A 17,584-nucleotide genomic window follows, 5' to 3' on the forward strand; every position below is an offset into this window, starting at 1 on the left:
TAAGTAAATAAATAAATATATAATACATTTTTAAAAAAATAACCCAAGAGAGACTCCTCATCCCTTCCACCATGTGAGACACAGTGAGAAGTCTCTGTCTACGAGCCAGAAAGCAGGCTCTCACCACACACCAAATCTGCTAGTGCCCTGACTTTGAACTTCCCAGCCTCCAGAACCATGGGAAATAAATTTCTGTTGTTTATAAACCACCCAGTTTACGCCCTTTTGTTCTAGCAGCCTGAACAGACTGAGACAATTGGGGAAGGGGCCTTTCCTGAATCCCCCCGTAGACTTCCCCTCAGGCCCCACTGCCCACAGCTGGGCCACAGCCTCACCCTCAGCAGACGGCTGGCTGGGAAAGCCTGCGTCGTTGTTGGCTCATGCCAGGGGTTCGCAATCCTGGCAGCGTATCAGAGCCCCTTGGAGCATGTTTAAAAGATGGTGACGCCCAGCCTCCACCCCAGAACATAGAATCGAGATCTCAGGACCCTAGGCATCATCCATTGTTAAGAAATTCTCAGGCCGGGCGCGGTGGCTCACACCTGTAATCCCAGCACTCTGGGAGGCTGAGGAGGGAGGATCGTTTGAGCTCAGGAGTTTGAGACCAGCCTGAGCAAAAGGGAGACCCCGTCTCTACTAAAAATGGAAAAAAGTTAGCTAAACAACTAAAAATGTATAGAAAAATTAGCTGGGCGTGGTGGCGCATGCCTGTAGTCCCAGCTACTCGGGAGTCTGAGGCAGGAGGATCGCTCGAGCCCAGGAGTCTGAGGTTGCTGTGAGCTGGGCTGACGCCACGGCACTCGAGCTAGGCTGACGCCATGGCACTCTAGCCTGGGTGACAGAGCAGAACTCTGTCTCAAAAACAATAAATAAATAAAAATAAAAAAAAAGTCTCAAAACTGAATTTCGTTGGGAGGGGATGGATTTGGCACAGGTGACAACAGGGCCTGCCACACTCACCACACCCAGCTTGTCGCCCCAGCTGGTCAAGGTGACTCGAGAGAAAGAAGGGAGCTCAGAGAAGAGGCCACTCTGCCTCCCCCGAGGGCAGTGCTGGGCCAGGAGGAGGCAGAGCAGAGCCCAGGCCGCCAGCGTCCGCAGTGTGGGCGGTGGGTTTCCTTGGCGGCGACATTTCTGAATCTGCGCTTGCTGCTGTTTCAACATCATCCTTGCAGATAAGGGAGCGGCCACGACGGGGAGCCCTGAGGTGGGCAGGGACCCCTGAGGTGGGCAGGGACCAGAGAGGCGTCCTGGCAGTGACCTGCAGGGCTCTGGGGACAGGGGCCAATTCCAGGCAGTCGGTGTGGGGATGCCTGGGTGGCAGTGTCTTGGTGGGGGGACAAAGGTCACTGCAGCTCAGGGTTGGAGCACAGGGGCCCATGACACGCGGAGCACGACCCAGCTTTCCGTCAGCTCCCTGGCTGAGCCTCTCTCCGTGCCAGGAGGTCCGTCCTTACTGCGCACGGCGTTTTTCACGTCTGTTTAGCCGTGTGCTTACTGTCTGTCTTTGTCCACGCAGCAGGGACATTTGCTGCTCAGCAAATAACAGCCACCTCTCCACATGGCCCGCGCCCTTGAGGCTCTGGCTGTGGTCCCGGCCAACGGGGTGTGAGGGAGATGATGGGGGTGGCCCCCAGTCCTCCCTTCCCCCACAGCGCCGCCCTGAGACGGCGACACCGCCGGTTGACTCTGTGAAGCTGAGCCCCCACGTCCTGCTGTGTAACCACCACCTTTTCCAGCCGGCTTATTACTGCGGCGCAACCCGGCCTGGCCCGACCAGACCGGCCCCGCGGAAGTGCGGCCCTCGCCCGTCCCCCGCCTGTCCCCCCTGTCCCCCGCCTGTCCCCCTGTCCCCCGCCTGTCCCCCCGTCCCCCGCCTGTCCCCCCGTCCCCCGCCGTCCCCCCTGTCCCCCGCCTGTCCCCCCGTCCCCCGCCTGTCCCCCCGTCCCCCGCCTGTCCCCCCTGTCCCCCGCCTGTCCCCCTGTCCCCCCTGTCCCCCGCCTGTCCCCCCTGTCCCCCGCCTGTCCCCCGCGCCTGGCGCAGGCCGAGCAGTCAATGCCCGTGGAGGGAACAGACGAGCGGATGCCGCCTCCCCGTGTCGTCCGCAGCAACCGCAGACGATAACGGTGTCAGCCAACGGAACGGCCACGAAAGTCTTCTAGGGATTAAGATTTTGCTTTTCAGTTAATAACTTGGAAGAGACTGTGATTATAACAATTTTCTTAAAAATCTGAGAACCTAAACTCTGGAGGCAACTGAACAATGAAACCGAATGATTCGCTAAGGCCGTGGCCACTGCGGTTTCTATGCACTGTGTACAGGGGACGGGGATTGTGACGCCCAGCCTGGAAATGTCACCTGCTTTCCTTGGTAACACATCAGTTGGGACTATCCTCAGCCGTTTTATGTTTCGGACAATAGCAAATGTTTGGAAAAGTTGAATCATAATTGTGCAAATTTTTTTTCTAGCCCATTCTTTAATCTGTGTAATGGAAAGAAAAAACAGTAGATTAAATCATGGTGTTGGAGATAGACCAAGTGGTTTTTTTTTTTTTTTTTTTTCGAGACAGAGTCTTGCTTTGTTGCCCAGGCTAGAGTGAGTGCCATGGCGTCAGCCTAGCTCACAGCAACCTCAGACTCCTGGGCTTAAACGATCCTACTGCCTCAGCCTCCCGAGTAGCTGGGACTACAGGCATGCGCCACCATGCCCGGCTAATTTTTCTATATATATATTTTAGTTGGCCAGATAATTTCCTTCTATTTTTAGTAGAGACGGGGTCTCGCTCTTGCTCAGGCTGGTCTCGAACTCTGAGCTCAAACAATTCACCCGCCTCGGCCTCCCAGAGTGCTAGGATTACAGGCGTGAGCCACCGCGCCCGGCCTGTTTTTTTCCTTTCTTTCTTTCTTTTTTTTTATTGTTGTTTTCTTTTTTTTTATTTTTATTTGAGACAGAGTCTCACTCCGTTGCCCGGGCTAGAGTGCCGTGGCGTCAGCCTAGCTCACAGCAACCTCAAACTCCTGGGCTCAAGCCATCCTCCTGCCTCAGCCTCCTGAGTTGTTGGGACTACAGACATGTGCCACCATGCCCGGCTAATGTTTTCTATATGTTTTTAGTTGTCCAGCTAATTTCTTTCTATTTTTTTTTTTAGTAGAGACGGGGTCTTGCTCTTGCTCAGGCTGGTCTTGAACTCCTGAGCTCAAACGATCCTCCCACCTCGGCCTCCCAAATTGCTAGGATTACAGGCGTGAGCCACCACGCCTGGCCTCGTTGTTTTGTTTTGAGTTTAGATCTAGTTTGGAAACAGGGTTTGTTCAGAAAAGGTCATATTTGGGGCACTATGAATAAAGTAGGTTACACTGTAAATTGTGTCATCATAATAGTAATAACAAACAGAAAAGGAAGGTGGGAGAGGATGAAGAGATGAAGATGAGGAGGAGGAGGAGAGCTGATTTTCGTTTGCACCCACGCGCTCTGATTCTTCAGTCTGGAAAATGCGGGTTGTGTCCTTGGGAACCCTGAGCCTCCCTTCCCCACACTGGCTTCCTCGGTCCGGCCCTCTCAACACTCCCTGTGCAGAGGCTCTGGGGCGGCTCTGTGATGTCAGGGAGCAGCAGGTGCTCCAGAGCCACGGTAGCCGTGACTGGCACCCAGAGACCTTGGCCAGGTGACATGCTTCCTGAACCTCAGTCTCCCAATCGATAAATGGGCTCACACCCTGACTGCATAGGCCCTTGGAGGGTGAGGGGAAGGAGGCAGTGGGCGCCAGCCATGGCTTTCTCCTTCCTCCCACCTCTGGCTGGGGGGCAGCTGCCATGTATCAGAGCGGTGCCTGCGGGGTGAGGACAACCGCTTTGGTCAGGACTTTGTCTTTCTTGTTAATGTAGTCTAAAACTTCTGCGCTGTTCTGTCATTTAGATGAGCTTGTCATCATCTAAAGTAAGGTAATTTCAGATAAGATGATGGCATGGTTGCGGGGAGGTTCGGAGCAACAAAACATCAGTGACGTCATCTAGACTCATTCATTCATTCATTTACTCAACAAATATTTACAGAGCACCTACTCTGTGCCACTCTAGGCTCTGGGCATATGAGTGAACACGACGGACAAAGGCCGATGCTTGCCTGTGAATGGGGAGGGGCGGCAATAAGCAGAAAAACAAGCAAGGTAGTCACGGATTAGAGCTACATTTTGGAGAAAACAAGGCCGGTGTAAGAGAGAGGTGAGCGAGAAAGGTGAGGCTTAGGACAGGTGTGGTGAGAAGGGTCCAGCCATGAAAGAGCCAGAGAGGGTCCCACACCCTGAGGAAGGGAGAGGCTTGCAGGTGGCCGTGGCGTTGAACTGGGGAGTTCGTGGCAGAGGTCAGAGCGAGGCAGGGCCCAGATCACGCAGGGCCTCGCAGGGCGACGTGTGGGCTTGAGGATTTACTCCGGGCACAAGGGGAGTCATCTTAACTTTTTAACCAGAGGGCAGTGTTGGGAAAATATAATTAAAAACAAAATCTCCCAACCCAGAAAAACCTCTCCACAAAGGCAGCAGAGAAAGGAAAGTGTTTTGTTATTGACTGCTCACCGAGCCGGAATGGGGCCGTTAGGGCCGTCTGCTAAGGGTTTCTGAAGGCGGAGAGGAACCCGCCCCCTTGTGGCCAAGCAGACGTGACTCGATGCGAAGTGTATTCGAGATCATCAATAATCGGGCCTCACTGAGACGACTTGAAGGATCGATGGTCACACACAGTCCGTCCTGATGGATATGGGCTGAACTGTGTCCCCCAAATGCCTGTGTTGAAGCCCCAACCCCCAGAACCTCAGAATGTGACTGTGGTTGGAGACAGCCTCTTCAGAGAGGTGATGCAGGCAAAATGAGGTCAGCTGAGTGGGACTGTTCATTAAAACAAATATTAACAAGGTCTCTACTTTGGAAAAAGGATGCGTCTTTCCTCAGGAAGGGCAGCAGCCTGCTGGGCAGCCTGTGTGCTCCGTCACCCTCCGCCTCTGCCGTGGGCTGGCACACCGCAAAGGCCCGCACCAGATGCTGGCGCCGTGCTCTTGGACTTCTCAGCCTGCAGAACCGTGAGCCAAATAAGCTTCTATTATTTATAAATTACCCAGTCTGTGGCATCCTGTTGTAACAGCAGAAAATGGAGTAAGTCATCGGCCCTGGCAAACCAATACACTAACGTTACCTGGCAATGGGGTGACCATCTGTGTTAGCTAATTGGCTTTATCCAGAGGCAAAAAGCCTTGTGATATCTTTATGACAGACAGTAATTTTGCAACTTGGACAGATATGCCCATTGGAAGTTCAGCTCCTACCCACGCACAGGAACTGGGAGATGGGGGTGCTGTCTCCCTTGATGTCCACGTTTCAAAGAGATGCCTCGCTGGCCCACGAGAAAGACATTTCTGGCCCTTAAAGCTGACAAGAGCCTTATTTAGCTTCTAAAAAGATTTACACACATTTCAAAGAGACGAAGAAAGAACTTACAATGACAAGTTTTCCAAAGTAAGTGCTCTAAGACAAGGAAGGGGAAGGAAATATCTTTTCTCATTTTCAACAGGGAGAATTAAGTCTCTTATATTTATTTATTTATTTATTTATTTTTGAGACAGAGTCTCACTCTGTTGCCCAGGCTAGAGTGAGTACCGTGGCGTCAGCCTAGCTCACAGCAACCTCAAACTCCTGACCTCAAGCGATCCTCCTGCCTCAGCCTCCCGAGTAGCTGGGACTACAGGCATGCGCCACCATCCCTGGCTAATTTTTCTATATATATTTTTAGCTGTCCAGATAATTTCTTTCTATTTTTAGTAGAGACGGGGTCTCGCTTTTGCTCAGGCTGGTCTCGAACTCCTGAGCTCAAACGATCCGCCCGCCTCGGCCTCCCAGAGTGCTGGGATTACAGACGTGAAACGCCGCCCCCTCCCCTCCCCCCCGCCGCCCCCCAGCCAAGTGTCTTATTTTTAAAATTTGATTTTGCCCTTACAGTGATTTCTGTGTTAGGAATATCATCTGGGCGCTCAGTGAAGAACGAACCACAGGAGAACAAGAGTAGACGAGAGAAGACCACTTGGGAAGCTTTTGATGGTGCTCAGGCCACGGCAGGGACGGTGACAACGCAGAGTTGGACGCAATTCATGATAGGTGAAGGTGCTCCCCTGGGGCTTGCCGAGGTTTGGGCCGAGCCGGAAGTCTGGGCATTGAGGGCAACGCCTAGGTCTTGCCTCCGCCGTCTCTCTGAGGGATGGTGCCACACCGGGAGAGAACGGCTGAGAGAGGCCTCAAGAGTTCTTTGGGCACGGAAGCAGTAAGTTCCTGCCGAGAACCCAAGTTCACGGGTCAAGTAGGGAGTCGGAGCTCAGGGTCAGAGCTGGAGACTAACTTGGCAGCGGAAGCTGGTGTGGGAGAACCGACATACGGGGTCCAGGAGCCTGGATGGGAGAGTGCTGGAAGGAGAGTGTGGTCAGACAGGGGGGCGGCAGGGGGAAGGTGGTGGGCGGTCTGAGGCGGCCCTGAGGCTGTGGGAGGTCCTGACAGGCGATGGAGGGTCACCTGGACGGGCTGGGCGAGGGGAGGGAGGGACGTGCTCTTCGAGAACAGACAGCTGTTCAGGTGAGGCTTGCTGGGAAGGGGAGAAGAGAGCTGAGGCCATCAGCAGAGGGAGGGGCCGGCTGCGAGTGTTCTGTTACCGCTCAGCTATCTGGATGGCCACACAGTAAGTCACAGGTGCGCACGGAAACACCCCAACAATACAAAGTTCGGTCTCTGCCCCTGCTGCCCCCCACTGGAGGGAAGGAAGCACAGTAACAGCTTAAGGGCTTTTCTGGTTGTATTTGGGTTTCGGGGGGCTTTAAATTAGGTGAAGCTGGGCATCATGCCGGTAGTTCCAGCACTTTGGGAGGCTGAGTTGGGAAGATCACTTGAGGCCAGGAGTTCGAGGCTGCAGTGAGCTATGATGACACCACTGCACTCCAGGCTGGGTGACAGAGTGAGACCCCGTCTCTAAAATAATGACTCAATAAATATTAATAAGTGTGAGACGTAGTGAAGAGGAACGGCCCGGACAGCAGCGAGACTGAGGGTGAAGAAGAGGGAGGTGACAGGCAGACATGGGGCAGGGGCCAGGTGGAGGGCCGGCCTTTGCTGGGGGCAGCGACTGGGCAGGTGGCGGTGAGGCCTCAGACAGGGCCCGGCCCACCTGCGGGCGGCCTGGGGCTCCGTGCACGCACAGGGCACAGGCCAGGTGGCCTTTGCGTGGAGGACGCAGCAGGCAGTTGCAGCCCCCGCAGGTCTCTACTCCCCCGCCTGGCCCAGGTTGAGCTGCTTCTTGGCTCTTGCTCTGACCAGCCTCTGGGACCCACGCCCTGCTTCAGATGTCCCTCCCTGAACCCTGTCCTTGTGCCTCGGGTCCCCGAGGCTAGACCCTGGGCCAGCTGCTGCCTAATGTAACAATGCAAAGCTGTCGGGGGCCCTGTGAGTCCTGGTGCTAACCCGGCTCCCTGTCCTCCCCCACTCTGCATCGCCCAGGGGGGTCGTGTCCTACCCCGGAGCGACCCCTTCTCTAGAAGCCAAACCCAGTGTGAGAAAAGCCCGTCAGTGTCCTGTTTCTTTGCCACCTTATCATCGAGGCTTAGACTCCCTGGCTCAGAGTCTAAGCGGAAGACGAACGTCGCCCGACACCATGGGCTCCTGGCACCAGGCCCTGTGGGCTGGGGAGAGGCTCTGGGCGCGTCACCAGGACCAAACTGCGAGGGGCGGTGGGACTGGTGGGACGGGGCAGGGTGGGGAATGTGCAGGAAAGAAGCCCCGTGTGCGAATGTCGCCGAGTCAGAAATCTTTATTGGTCTCTATGTGTCTAGCAAGGGGCGGGAGGGACTGGAAGAGGTGGCGCCGGGGTCCCCCTGGAGTCGGAGTGCACACAGGTCTACGGGGCGGTGAGGGGCTGGGCCAGGGGCTGCAGGAGCAGGTCTCTGGGGGCAGGAGAGCAAGCCAGGGGTCTGCACTCTGGGCCAGCAGCCCCTCCTCAGTGCCAAGTCACCTGTGAGGAAGGACACGGAGCAGGCAGTGAGGCCCCAGGCCCCGCCAGCCCTGTGCAGCCCGGTCTCCCCACGCCCCGCTTTCTCCCTCACCTTGGCCTGGCCCGGGGGGTATCTGGCTTTGAGGACCTCCTCATTCAGCAGAGACCTCACCAGGCAAGAGCGGCGGTGAGAGAAGGTCTCGAAGCTCTTCTTGCCGTGGTAGGACCCCATGCCACTGTACCCTGCGGGCGGAGCCGGCTCAGGCCCAGGCGTCCTGCCCTCAGGACACCCGGGCCTCCCTCCCTGCCCTATCTGGGTGCACCCCGGAGCCCCAGCACCCACCCCCAGGTGGGGCCTCCAGCCCTCGTGCCCCTTTTCTGAGCCTCCTGGGGGTGGCCGATCCCTGGAGTGTCCCCCAAGGTGTCCACACCAGGGACAACAGAGAGAGTGCCCGAAAGAGTCTAATCCCAGCCAGGCCACTAAATGGCTGTGTGACCTCCTCTGGGAAGTGGGCGGGCTGCCCCAGGTGACCCCTAGGACCTTTAGGCTCCGGGGTCGAATGTGGCTGACGGATGTGCAGGCAGAGGCCCGAGGCCCAAACAGGAGATGTGAGTGGACGCCTGCGGCCTGCTGCTCCGGCCTCTGCCGAATTCCCTGCGGGAGTGTGCCCAGCCCTGGGGGCGCTGCCAGGGGGCAGCTAGGCGTGAGCCCAGCCCCAGACTCACCCACGCCCCCGAAGGGCAGAGTGTGCACGGTGATGTGCACGATGACATCGTTGGCCGTCACCCCACCGCTTGACGTCTCTGCGATCATCTTCTTAATCACCTGCACAGAGACGCAGCCGCGGCCTCAGTCTCCTACCCCAGGACGCCCAGGACGCCCTCCCCGCCCTGCCTGGGCGAGGCCTGGAGCTGCAAGGACGCGCTGGTGGCGGTGGCAACCCAGCACTCTCTCCCGCCCTCCCGCCCTCCCGCGGGTCACGGCCCCAGCTCCTGTGAGGAACAGGAGACAGCGACCACCCGGGCTGCGCGTGAGTGACTTGCCCAAGGCCACGCCGCTGGTGAGCAGTGAACTCGGGTTTGAACTCGGGTGCGTGGCCCCTGGCCCTGTGCCAGGGAGCCCCGGAGCCCCGGGGGGAGGCACCCAGGCCCACCTTGTCGTTGCTGGAGAACACGTAGAGAGCCAGGGGCTTCTCGTGCTGGTTGATGAACTGCACGGCCTCCTCCAGGCCGCGCACGCACACGATGGGCAGCACGGGCCCGAAGATCTCCTCCTGCATCACCGGGGCCTGGGGGTCCACGTCTGTGAGGAGGGTGGGGGCTGCGCAGCACAGGAGCAGGGTCAGCCGCGCAGAGAGCCCCGCCCGCCGGCAAGGGCAGCACCTGGGCTCCTGCCCGAACCCTCCTCCAGACGGAGCCGCCCAGCGTGGAGAGGCTGGGGACCCCGGGAGCTCTTGCCACGGCCCCTCACTCCTCCTAGCTCCATCCTGGCAGGCCACAGGGGACAGCAGGGATTAACCTGTACTGGGGGGACCCAAGGTCTGCCTCCAGGGGCCAGGCGCTGCACCTGCCGGCCCCCTGAGCCCCTGCCAGAGCTCTTCTGTCTCCTGGACAAGTTGGGGGCCACACGGGCCCGTCTGGTGACCCACCTGTCCAGGTCACTGGCGGCCCCTCACACTCAGCACCCCTAGGGCTGTTCCACCTCCTGCTGCTGCTTCAGGGTGGGGGAGGAAGAAGCCCTGTGTCTCTGGGCGTTGTGGGGAGGGGCTTCCTGGAGCTGTGTTGGCCCCTGCCTGCTCAAGGCCCAGGGTTACGACAGTGACTTATGCCACCGGGCAGGTACAGCTGTTATCGAGTATCTGCACCCACTTGCTGCAAACTTGAGGGGACCCTGGTAGCCGGGGCAGGTGGGTGGCACTCTTTGTGGGGGGCACACACCTATGTAGCGGGTGGCGGGGTCCCCGGTGCCCCCGAGGGCCACCTTCTGGCCCTCTATCAGCGCCATCACGCGCTGGAAGTGCCGGGCGTTGATGATTCTTCCGTAGTCCCGGGACTTCCTGGCATCTTCCCCATAGAACTCCTGTGGAGGAGAGGCGGGTCCCGGGTAAGGACGTGCACACGCCTCATGGCCAAAGGCCACACGGGTGCGTGTCAGCAGTGACTATCTGGGTGGCGGGGTTCTGGGTGGAACTTTTCTCTTCTTCTTTATGCTTTTTAATCTTTACCTACAGTGAATGTGCATTACTTTTGTGCTCAGAAGGCAAGAAATACAGGGTTTCCGAGAGCCCTAGAAGCCAGTCGAGCTGCCACGCCCACCTTGCACCTTACAGCTCGTCGCCCCACCCTCCCCACCCTCGGGGCCAACACTTACTTTCAGTGACTTTTTGAGCTTCTCCACGATTTGGTTCTGGATCGAGGGGTCACAGAGGATGTAGTCAGGGGCCACGCAGGTCTGGCCGCTGTTCATGAATTTCCCCCAGGCGACCCGTCTGTGAAAACCCCAGACCGGACTAAATCCAAAAGGCTCGGGGAGTTCCCTGAGAACACTCATCTCACTCCGTGCTCTCGGGCCAGGTGCAGTGGCCTTAGCCCCGCAGGGGAGCTCGCGGGTCAGCAGAAGCCAGAGGCTGTGATTTTGCCACCAGCGAGTCTGCCTAAGTGGCCCACTCCCTTCTAGACACTGCAGCGGACCCAACGCCCCGACCGTGTTCACGGCCGTCCTCGCCTCATTGGGGACTGGTGGGGCATTTCTGGAGGATGTTAAGGGTGGGTGGCCTTTGTGCCTCTCTGATCATGCTCCTCGAGCCTTGCAAGGCCCGGTGTCACTGTTACTCTCGGCGCCCCCCACCTCTGGGGGCCGCATAAGTGGGATATGGGGGTGGCTGGAGCTCTGGCTAGGGTTAGGAAGTGTAGATCTGAGTCCTGCCGCAGACCCTGAGCAGTGGTGGCCCTTCGCCCCCATGGTCCTGTCCTCCAGATCTCAGATCGCCCCTGTCCTGGCAGAGGGCTGGGCCCGGTAAAGCTCTCCGTGTCCTGAACGTCCCACGGTTGCTTTTCCTGCAGCCTCTGCTTGCAGCACCACGTCCCTGGGGATGCTCTGCAGTGGGCAGAGCTCAGCCTGGATCCCTGCCCAGAAAGCTTCCCGGGTCCCCATGCCTCTTCTGTGCACATGGTCCCCGTGAGGCAGGGGCCGTCTGTGCTACTGAGAGCAGGCCCACAGCCTGAGGCGCGGTCCCTGTGCTGGAAGGCAGACACAGGGCCACTGCCCGGACAGGCCCTCGCCCCCTCACCTGCAGGCCACGTCCAGATCGCAGTTCTTGTCCACGTAGCAGGGGCTCTTTCCCCCCAGCTCCAGCGTGACGGGGGTCAGGTGCTTGGCAGCGGCCGCCATGACGATCTTCCCCACCCCTGTGCTGCCCGTGTACAGGATGTGGTCGAACCTCTCCTTGAGCACCTCTGTGGTCTCAGGGACACCCCCATTGATGACTGGGAACAGATCCTTCGGCAAGGAGAGAGGGGAGGCTCAGTAAAGGCCAGACCCCTCCTCGCTGCTGCAGGCCTGGGAGGACAGTGGCTGAGACCAGCAGCCCCACAGCCCACAGCCTGGCACCCCACCCAGGCAGCCAGTGGCACGTAGACCCCTCTCCCAGCTCAGGGGCTCCAGTCACCCAGATGGGGAGGGCGGCTGCTAGGGGCCATTCTCACCCCACCCCGTGGCTTGGCCCTTTGCTGCAAGAATTCACTATTGTTCAACCCCTGAAGACATAGCCCCCACATAGTGATCCTTGAGCCCCGGAGGGTGCCTTACCTTGTCCAGGTACTGAGGGATGATGGTGGCCAGCAGGTTCGCCACGTTCTCACTCAGCTCTGAGGGCTTGAGGACCACTGCGTTCCCTGCAGAGCACTCAGAGTCAGGCCTGTGCCCAGACTTCCCTAGCCGAAGGTTCTGCCCTCCTAAGACTAAGCCTGGAGCCTCCCCTCCACCGTCCGTGTCCTCGGAAGAGATGCTGGCACATGAGCACATGCCACAGGAGCACACACAGGCACACCCAGGTACACACAGGCACACACAGGCACATGCCACAGGAGCACCCACAGAGCACACCCAGGTACACACAGGCACATGCCACAGGAGCACCCACAGAGCACACCCAGGTACACACAGGCACATGCCACAGGAGCACCCACAGGAGCACCCACAGAGCACACCCAGGTACACACAGGCACATGCCACAGGAGCACCCACAGAGCACACCCAGGTACGTGTTGGCCAGAGCTGCACCGCCTGGCCCCTGGAGTCGCTGAGATGTTGGGAAGAGAGAAGGAGAAAGGGGAGAGGAGTTCTTGGGGTCTGGCTGGGAGAGCAGAGCTGGCCCCTCGTAGTAAGGATGCCCTGATATAGATTAGGGGGAGCAGCTGCTCCCACACACATGGGCAGGGAGAGGCAGGACCCCCCTTATCTTCAGGGGTGGACACCTGTGCCTGGCTGGACCTTGGGCACCAGGAGGCCTGGCTAAATAGTTTGGTCCCTGCAGCCTCCCGTGACAGACCCACCAGCCGTTATCTGACCCTGGCCCCTCTTCCCATAGGCCTGAGCCCCTTTTGTGGGGCCCTGACGATTCTCCCCCTGGACCAGAGCCCACAGGACCTGCAGCGATGGCGCCCACCATGGGCTGGATGGTGAGGTTGAAGGGGTAGTTCCAGGTGCCAATGATGAGGACCACGCCCAGGGGTTCCGAGTGGATGTAGGCCTCATCCTGCTGGGTCTGCGGGGTCTTCTCCACGGGCTCGTCCGCGGCCCACTCGGGGAGCTTCTCGATCATGTGGTCGATCTCCTCCAGGACGTACACCACCTCCTCGTAGTAGGAGTTCCACTCGTTCTGCAGCCAGGGGCGAGAGCGGGGAGTCCCCGGTGCTCAGCTGCCCAGGGAGGCCGAGGGCAGGGGGCAGCCAGGGAAGGCACCAGGTGGAGCAGAGCTGAGGATGAGCCATCGGGCCGGTGGTCTGCGAGGGCCCCTTTCTGCCAGGCTGGGGTCCAGGCAGGTTTGCATGAGTCGAGTCTGAGGTGCCCAAGGGAGGCCCCAGGGGAGAGGGCTAGCGAATGACAGAGCCAGGCCTGGGCAGGGGGTATCCATTTGAGAGTCACGGGTGAGCAGATGGTTGTCTGGGAGAGCTTATGGACCAAAGTGAAACTGGGACCCAGGAAGGAGCCCTGAGACCACCTTGAAGAAGTGGGGACAGGGAAGAGGCTGCCCAAGAGAGTTAGGAGAAAAGCCAGGAGACCCTCAACCGGCGGAGGGAGGCAGGGGGCAGGAGACCACGGGCTGCTGGGAGCTCAGTGGAGAGCAGGGAGGAGGTGCAGACAGCGGATATGCATCTCTTTCCGGAACGTAATGGAAGCTATAAAGTCAATGAGTGGGCTTTCTTTTCTTTTCTTTTTTATTTTTTAGAGACAGGGTCTTGCTCTGTCACCCAGGCTGGAGTGCAGTGGTGTCATGATAGCTCACTACAACCTCAAACTCCTGCGCTCAAGAGATCCTCTTGCCTCAGCCTCCTGAGTAGCTGGGACTACCGGGCACGCCACCATGCCCGGCTAGTATTTAAATGTTCTGTGCAGACCCGGTCTCACTGTGCCACCCAAGCTGGTCTCAAACTCCTGAAGGGATCCTCCTCTTCACCCCAGCCTTCTGAAGTGCTAGGATTATAGGGGTGAGGCCACCATGCCTGGCCAATTTTCTTGTGTTTTGTTTTGTTTTGTTTTAAGATGAGAAGTCTTCGGAGATCTCTTTAAAAATGCACGAGAAAGAGGGCATTGGTGGGGTCAGGCCCAAGTCAGCAGGGGGCCGACCCCAGGGGCACTGTGTCTCTCCTCCAGGGCAAGATTGCGGGGGGGGGGGGGGGGGGGGGGGGGGGGGGAAGCAGGTGCAGGTGCGGAGGGGGCGCAGGGGGAGGCTCTGATTTTGCGCCGGGCAGGGGTGGAACTGCCCCTGCGAGGACGGGAAGGGAGGGAGGAGGCCATGCGCAGTGGGTGCCAAGCGGCGCTGTTTCCTGGCGTGGAGAACCAAGTGGTCCTGCGGGGTCTGCGGGGAGGAATGAGGGGACCAGAGTGCAGGGCGTCGGGGCAGCGGGAGAGAGTTGGAATGGGTGCCCTCGTGGGGACCGCGACGGTTGCAGACAGGAGCAGCCCAGCCGAGGGGTGCGCGGGGTGCGGCGGGACCCAGGCGGAGACGGCCACGCGCCCCGTCTCCGGGCTGACGGGCGGGGTGAGCCCCGGTGCTGTGGCCTTTCCGAGCCGCGCTCCCCCCGTCACAAGGCGGGACAGCGCGCCAGCTGCGGTCCCATCGTCCCGCTGTCCCCCACGCGCGGCCGCCCCGCGGGGTCACCTTGTGGAGGTCCGCAGCCAGCGCGCCCGCGATGTCCTGCCGGCGCTCCTGGGTCATGCGCCGCAGCGCCTCCAGCTGCTGCACCCGGAACTGCAGCGGGCGCGTCCTGCCCGACGCGAAGGCCGCCCGGGCCCGCTGCACCGCGTCGCTGATCTTGCTCATGGTGCCTAGGGACAGAGAGCACCTTGCAGCAGGGGGGACAGGACCGGCACCCTCGGACCGCCTGGTGTCACGGGAAGGTGAAGGCCTCCCCCGGAGCCAGCCTGGGCCCCTGGAACAGCGGGCCTTCCCGCTTCTTGCCTTCTCGGCTCCCTAACTCAGCCATCCGTCTGGGCCCTTCTGGCTGTGGCGACAGGCCCCTGAGTGGATGGCACTCCTCGCAGGGAGGCCATCCCCAGCTGGCGGTGGCTTCCTAGCCGTGTGCTGGGGACAGAGCATTTCCTGGCCCGTCCCCGGTCCCATTCCTCCTCACCCTGCTTGCAGAGCCGGTGACACTGCCAGGCAGAGCTCTGCACACCCGGCGAGCCACGCTCCAGACCGTATGGGAGGAACACAGGTCAACCTGGCTCTTTCACCGACACCCAGGCTGGTAAAAGAAAACCCAGCACAGCCTTCCGGCTCCGCCATTGTTCTCCAAAGCACTGGGCAGGCGGCACAGCGGAGCCAGGCCTGGTGTTCAGACCAGCACGTGCCACACCTGTGAGATGCACACGCAGGTTTCGCAGGGGTTCGGAGTTCCAGGTGCAAGTGTGGAGGCGAGTCCTGCTACCAGGACAGGAAACCACACTGGCAAACTGGGGCCCTTCTGGGCGCAATGTGGCGCTATCCAGCCAAAGCCTTTCCAACATATTTCTCTGTGACACAGAAGGTCCACGTTCAGGAGTTTGTAGTGACTGCAGCATTCCTTAACCTTCACGACAGTCTGTGTGTAACAGGGAAACACTGGAACACCCTAAAGGCCCATCAGGAGGAGACAGTTGAAGTGGCCTGTGCCACGTCCGTGCGATGGCTTGCTGTGCGGTGTCCGGTGCGGAGACGGAGCAGGTTACTCGGCGTGTTTCTAACGGCCCTGTCTGCACCAGCTGTGTCCTAGGCACTAAGCATTAGGCGTGTGTGTGTGTGTGTGTGTGGTTGTGTGTGCATGGGTGTGTATGTGCATGTGCTCACGCGTGCGAGAAAGGACCAGAAGGGTAGCCCGCAACATGTTGGGAACATTGGTGGGGTGGAGTTATTGGTGATCTTTACTTTCATCTGCTGTAGTGTTGGACTTTCTTGCAATGAACTTGCATTTCTTAAATGTTTGTTACATTTTTGAATAGGCAATACATGCTCATGGTACAAAATTATGAAAGATACAAAAGGGAACAAAGGGCAAAGTAAGTCTCCCTCTTCCCTTCTCTACAGGGAAGCCACCATGACCAGTTCCTTACTCCCCTTCCAGAGATACGGAACCACTTGCAGGCATGGCATGACTTTTAACATCAGGGAAAACATAAGGCTATTTCCCTTTTGCAAAAAAAAATAAATAAATAAAAATAAAGAAAGAAAAGAAAAACAAACCTATATGTATAATACATGATTATGTCATAGATAGATACAGCTAAGGATGTTGATCCTGCTTGAATTCCAGCAAATGGCTCTGAGCCTTGGATGGCCTCCCCACCCGGGGTGCTGACCCCGGACCCAGCCTGGCTTTCTGCACGGGCAGGGGAACCTGCTGGTATCCGGGGTGCCCCAAGCCTGGCGGGCCATGGCCCCCTCCCTAGGATGACGAGAGGCTGGGGGTCCCTCAGTGGAACTCCCTGGCCCTGAGGACCAGGCTCCTCCCCCTGACCATGACCCGAGCCATACAGCCCCTCCAGAAGGCCCCTCCTATGGTCAAACCAGGACAATAGCCTTGGTTACCTGCCACCACCAGCCACCAAGGCAGGTGGCCCAGGTGGGAGGAGACCGATGTGAGTGAGCAGGGTCTGGGCTTACTCCCCAGCGTCACCACTCGGAGCCGTGGTCTCTGGGAGGGACAGCCGCCCGGGCCTCTTCTGTGAAACAGGGCTGGCTGCAGCGCCCGCCACGGAGTCGTCACACAGACTCAGACACAGAAAACATCTCACGTGGCGCCTGGCCCCGGAACAGGACTCTTCTCCCAAAGCTGGTGGCCCTGGCCCTGCGCCCCTATGCCCACTCCCCTGGCCTGTGCGGACTCTGCCGCTGCCCCGGGCATGTCCTCTGACGCCCCCACCGCCCCTTCCATCGTCACAGAGACCCTGGTAGCGCCTGTGAAGAAGGGACAGTTATGAGCGCATTTTACAGATGAGGAAAGTGAGACTGAGAAATATTCAATGCCCTGTTTTTGTCTCATGGTTGGCAAGTGGCAGGTCAGGGGCCACACTGAGCCATCTCTGCTGCCCCCAGGTGCATGAGGGAGGCCACCAGCACATCGAGGCTCTCCCCCGACAGCCACTGCTCCACGGACCTGGGGACCTCCTGGAGCTGGGGACAGCAGAGCTGCCAGAGACCCAGGCCCCTGGAGAAGGCGGAGGACTCTTGGCCCTTAGGGCCGTGCAGGCTCCGCCTGGATATTCCTTCCTAGGAAAAAAATCTAAGGGCCAGGAGGGGAGAGGATTACCTTGGATGCAGCCTCTCCCAGTGGCTGGAGCTCCGGGAATGAACAGGAGCCAAGGGGGGACGTATTTAAAGACCCTCCTTCCTGCTGAGTCAGCCCTTGGAGTCCCTGCCCAGGAAGTTTGCGTGACAAGAAAAAAACAACATTCAAATGTGGGGTGTAGCGTAATCCGGACCTCTGCTCCCTGCAGCCCTGGTTGTGGGGATTAGGTCCCGGTTGTCTGCTTTTGTTCTACTCTGAAGTGCAGGAATGTGTGTGAAGCTTGGACAGGGCTCACGGCCAATCTTCAAAAGCAGCTCGGCGTTTGCCCTGGGGCCTGGCACGGAGCTCTTCCAGATTGCCACAGCGCCATTGCCAGGTGCCGCTCTCCCGGTTCCCTGGTTCCATAAGGTTGGCAGCGGGTGAGCCACGAGTCACAGAGAGTGTGCACACAGCTCCCCGACACACACCACGGCCACTGCTCCGACAGCCACCACTGCACTGGCTCGTTCATGCCCTCCTCAGCCTCCCCTACCCTGTGCACAGGTGCAGGGGCCTCACAGGCTGAGACCCCGACCCTGGGGAG

General features: G+C 59.0%; 1 protein-coding gene across 1 annotated transcript; it reads right to left on the bottom strand.

Annotated features, from left to right (window-relative positions):
• Positions 1 to 6,335: 6,335 nt before the first annotated feature.
• Positions 6,336 to 17,061, bottom strand: ALDH3A1 (aldehyde dehydrogenase 3 family member A1). The gene is made up of 12 exons (XM_069482264.1): positions 17,023 to 17,061; positions 14,397 to 14,563; positions 12,662 to 12,893; positions 11,822 to 11,907; positions 11,304 to 11,512; positions 10,385 to 10,502; positions 9,952 to 10,093; positions 9,168 to 9,334; positions 8,740 to 8,839; positions 8,126 to 8,256; positions 6,549 to 6,618; positions 6,336 to 6,442 (listed from the first exon to the last, which is right to left on the bottom strand). The coding sequence occupies exons 2-12, from the start codon at positions 14,556 to 14,558 to the stop codon at positions 6,336 to 6,338; spliced, it is 1,524 nt and encodes a 507-aa protein (XP_069338365.1). The 5' UTR covers positions 14,559 to 14,563; positions 17,023 to 17,061.
• Between the last annotated feature and the right edge of the window lie 523 nt (positions 17,062 to 17,584).

Source organism: Eulemur rufifrons, chromosome 9, assembly GCF_041146395.1.
Source record: "Eulemur rufifrons isolate Redbay chromosome 9, OSU_ERuf_1, whole genome shotgun sequence".
Classification (NCBI taxonomy): domain Eukaryota; kingdom Metazoa; phylum Chordata; class Mammalia; order Primates; family Lemuridae; genus Eulemur; species Eulemur rufifrons.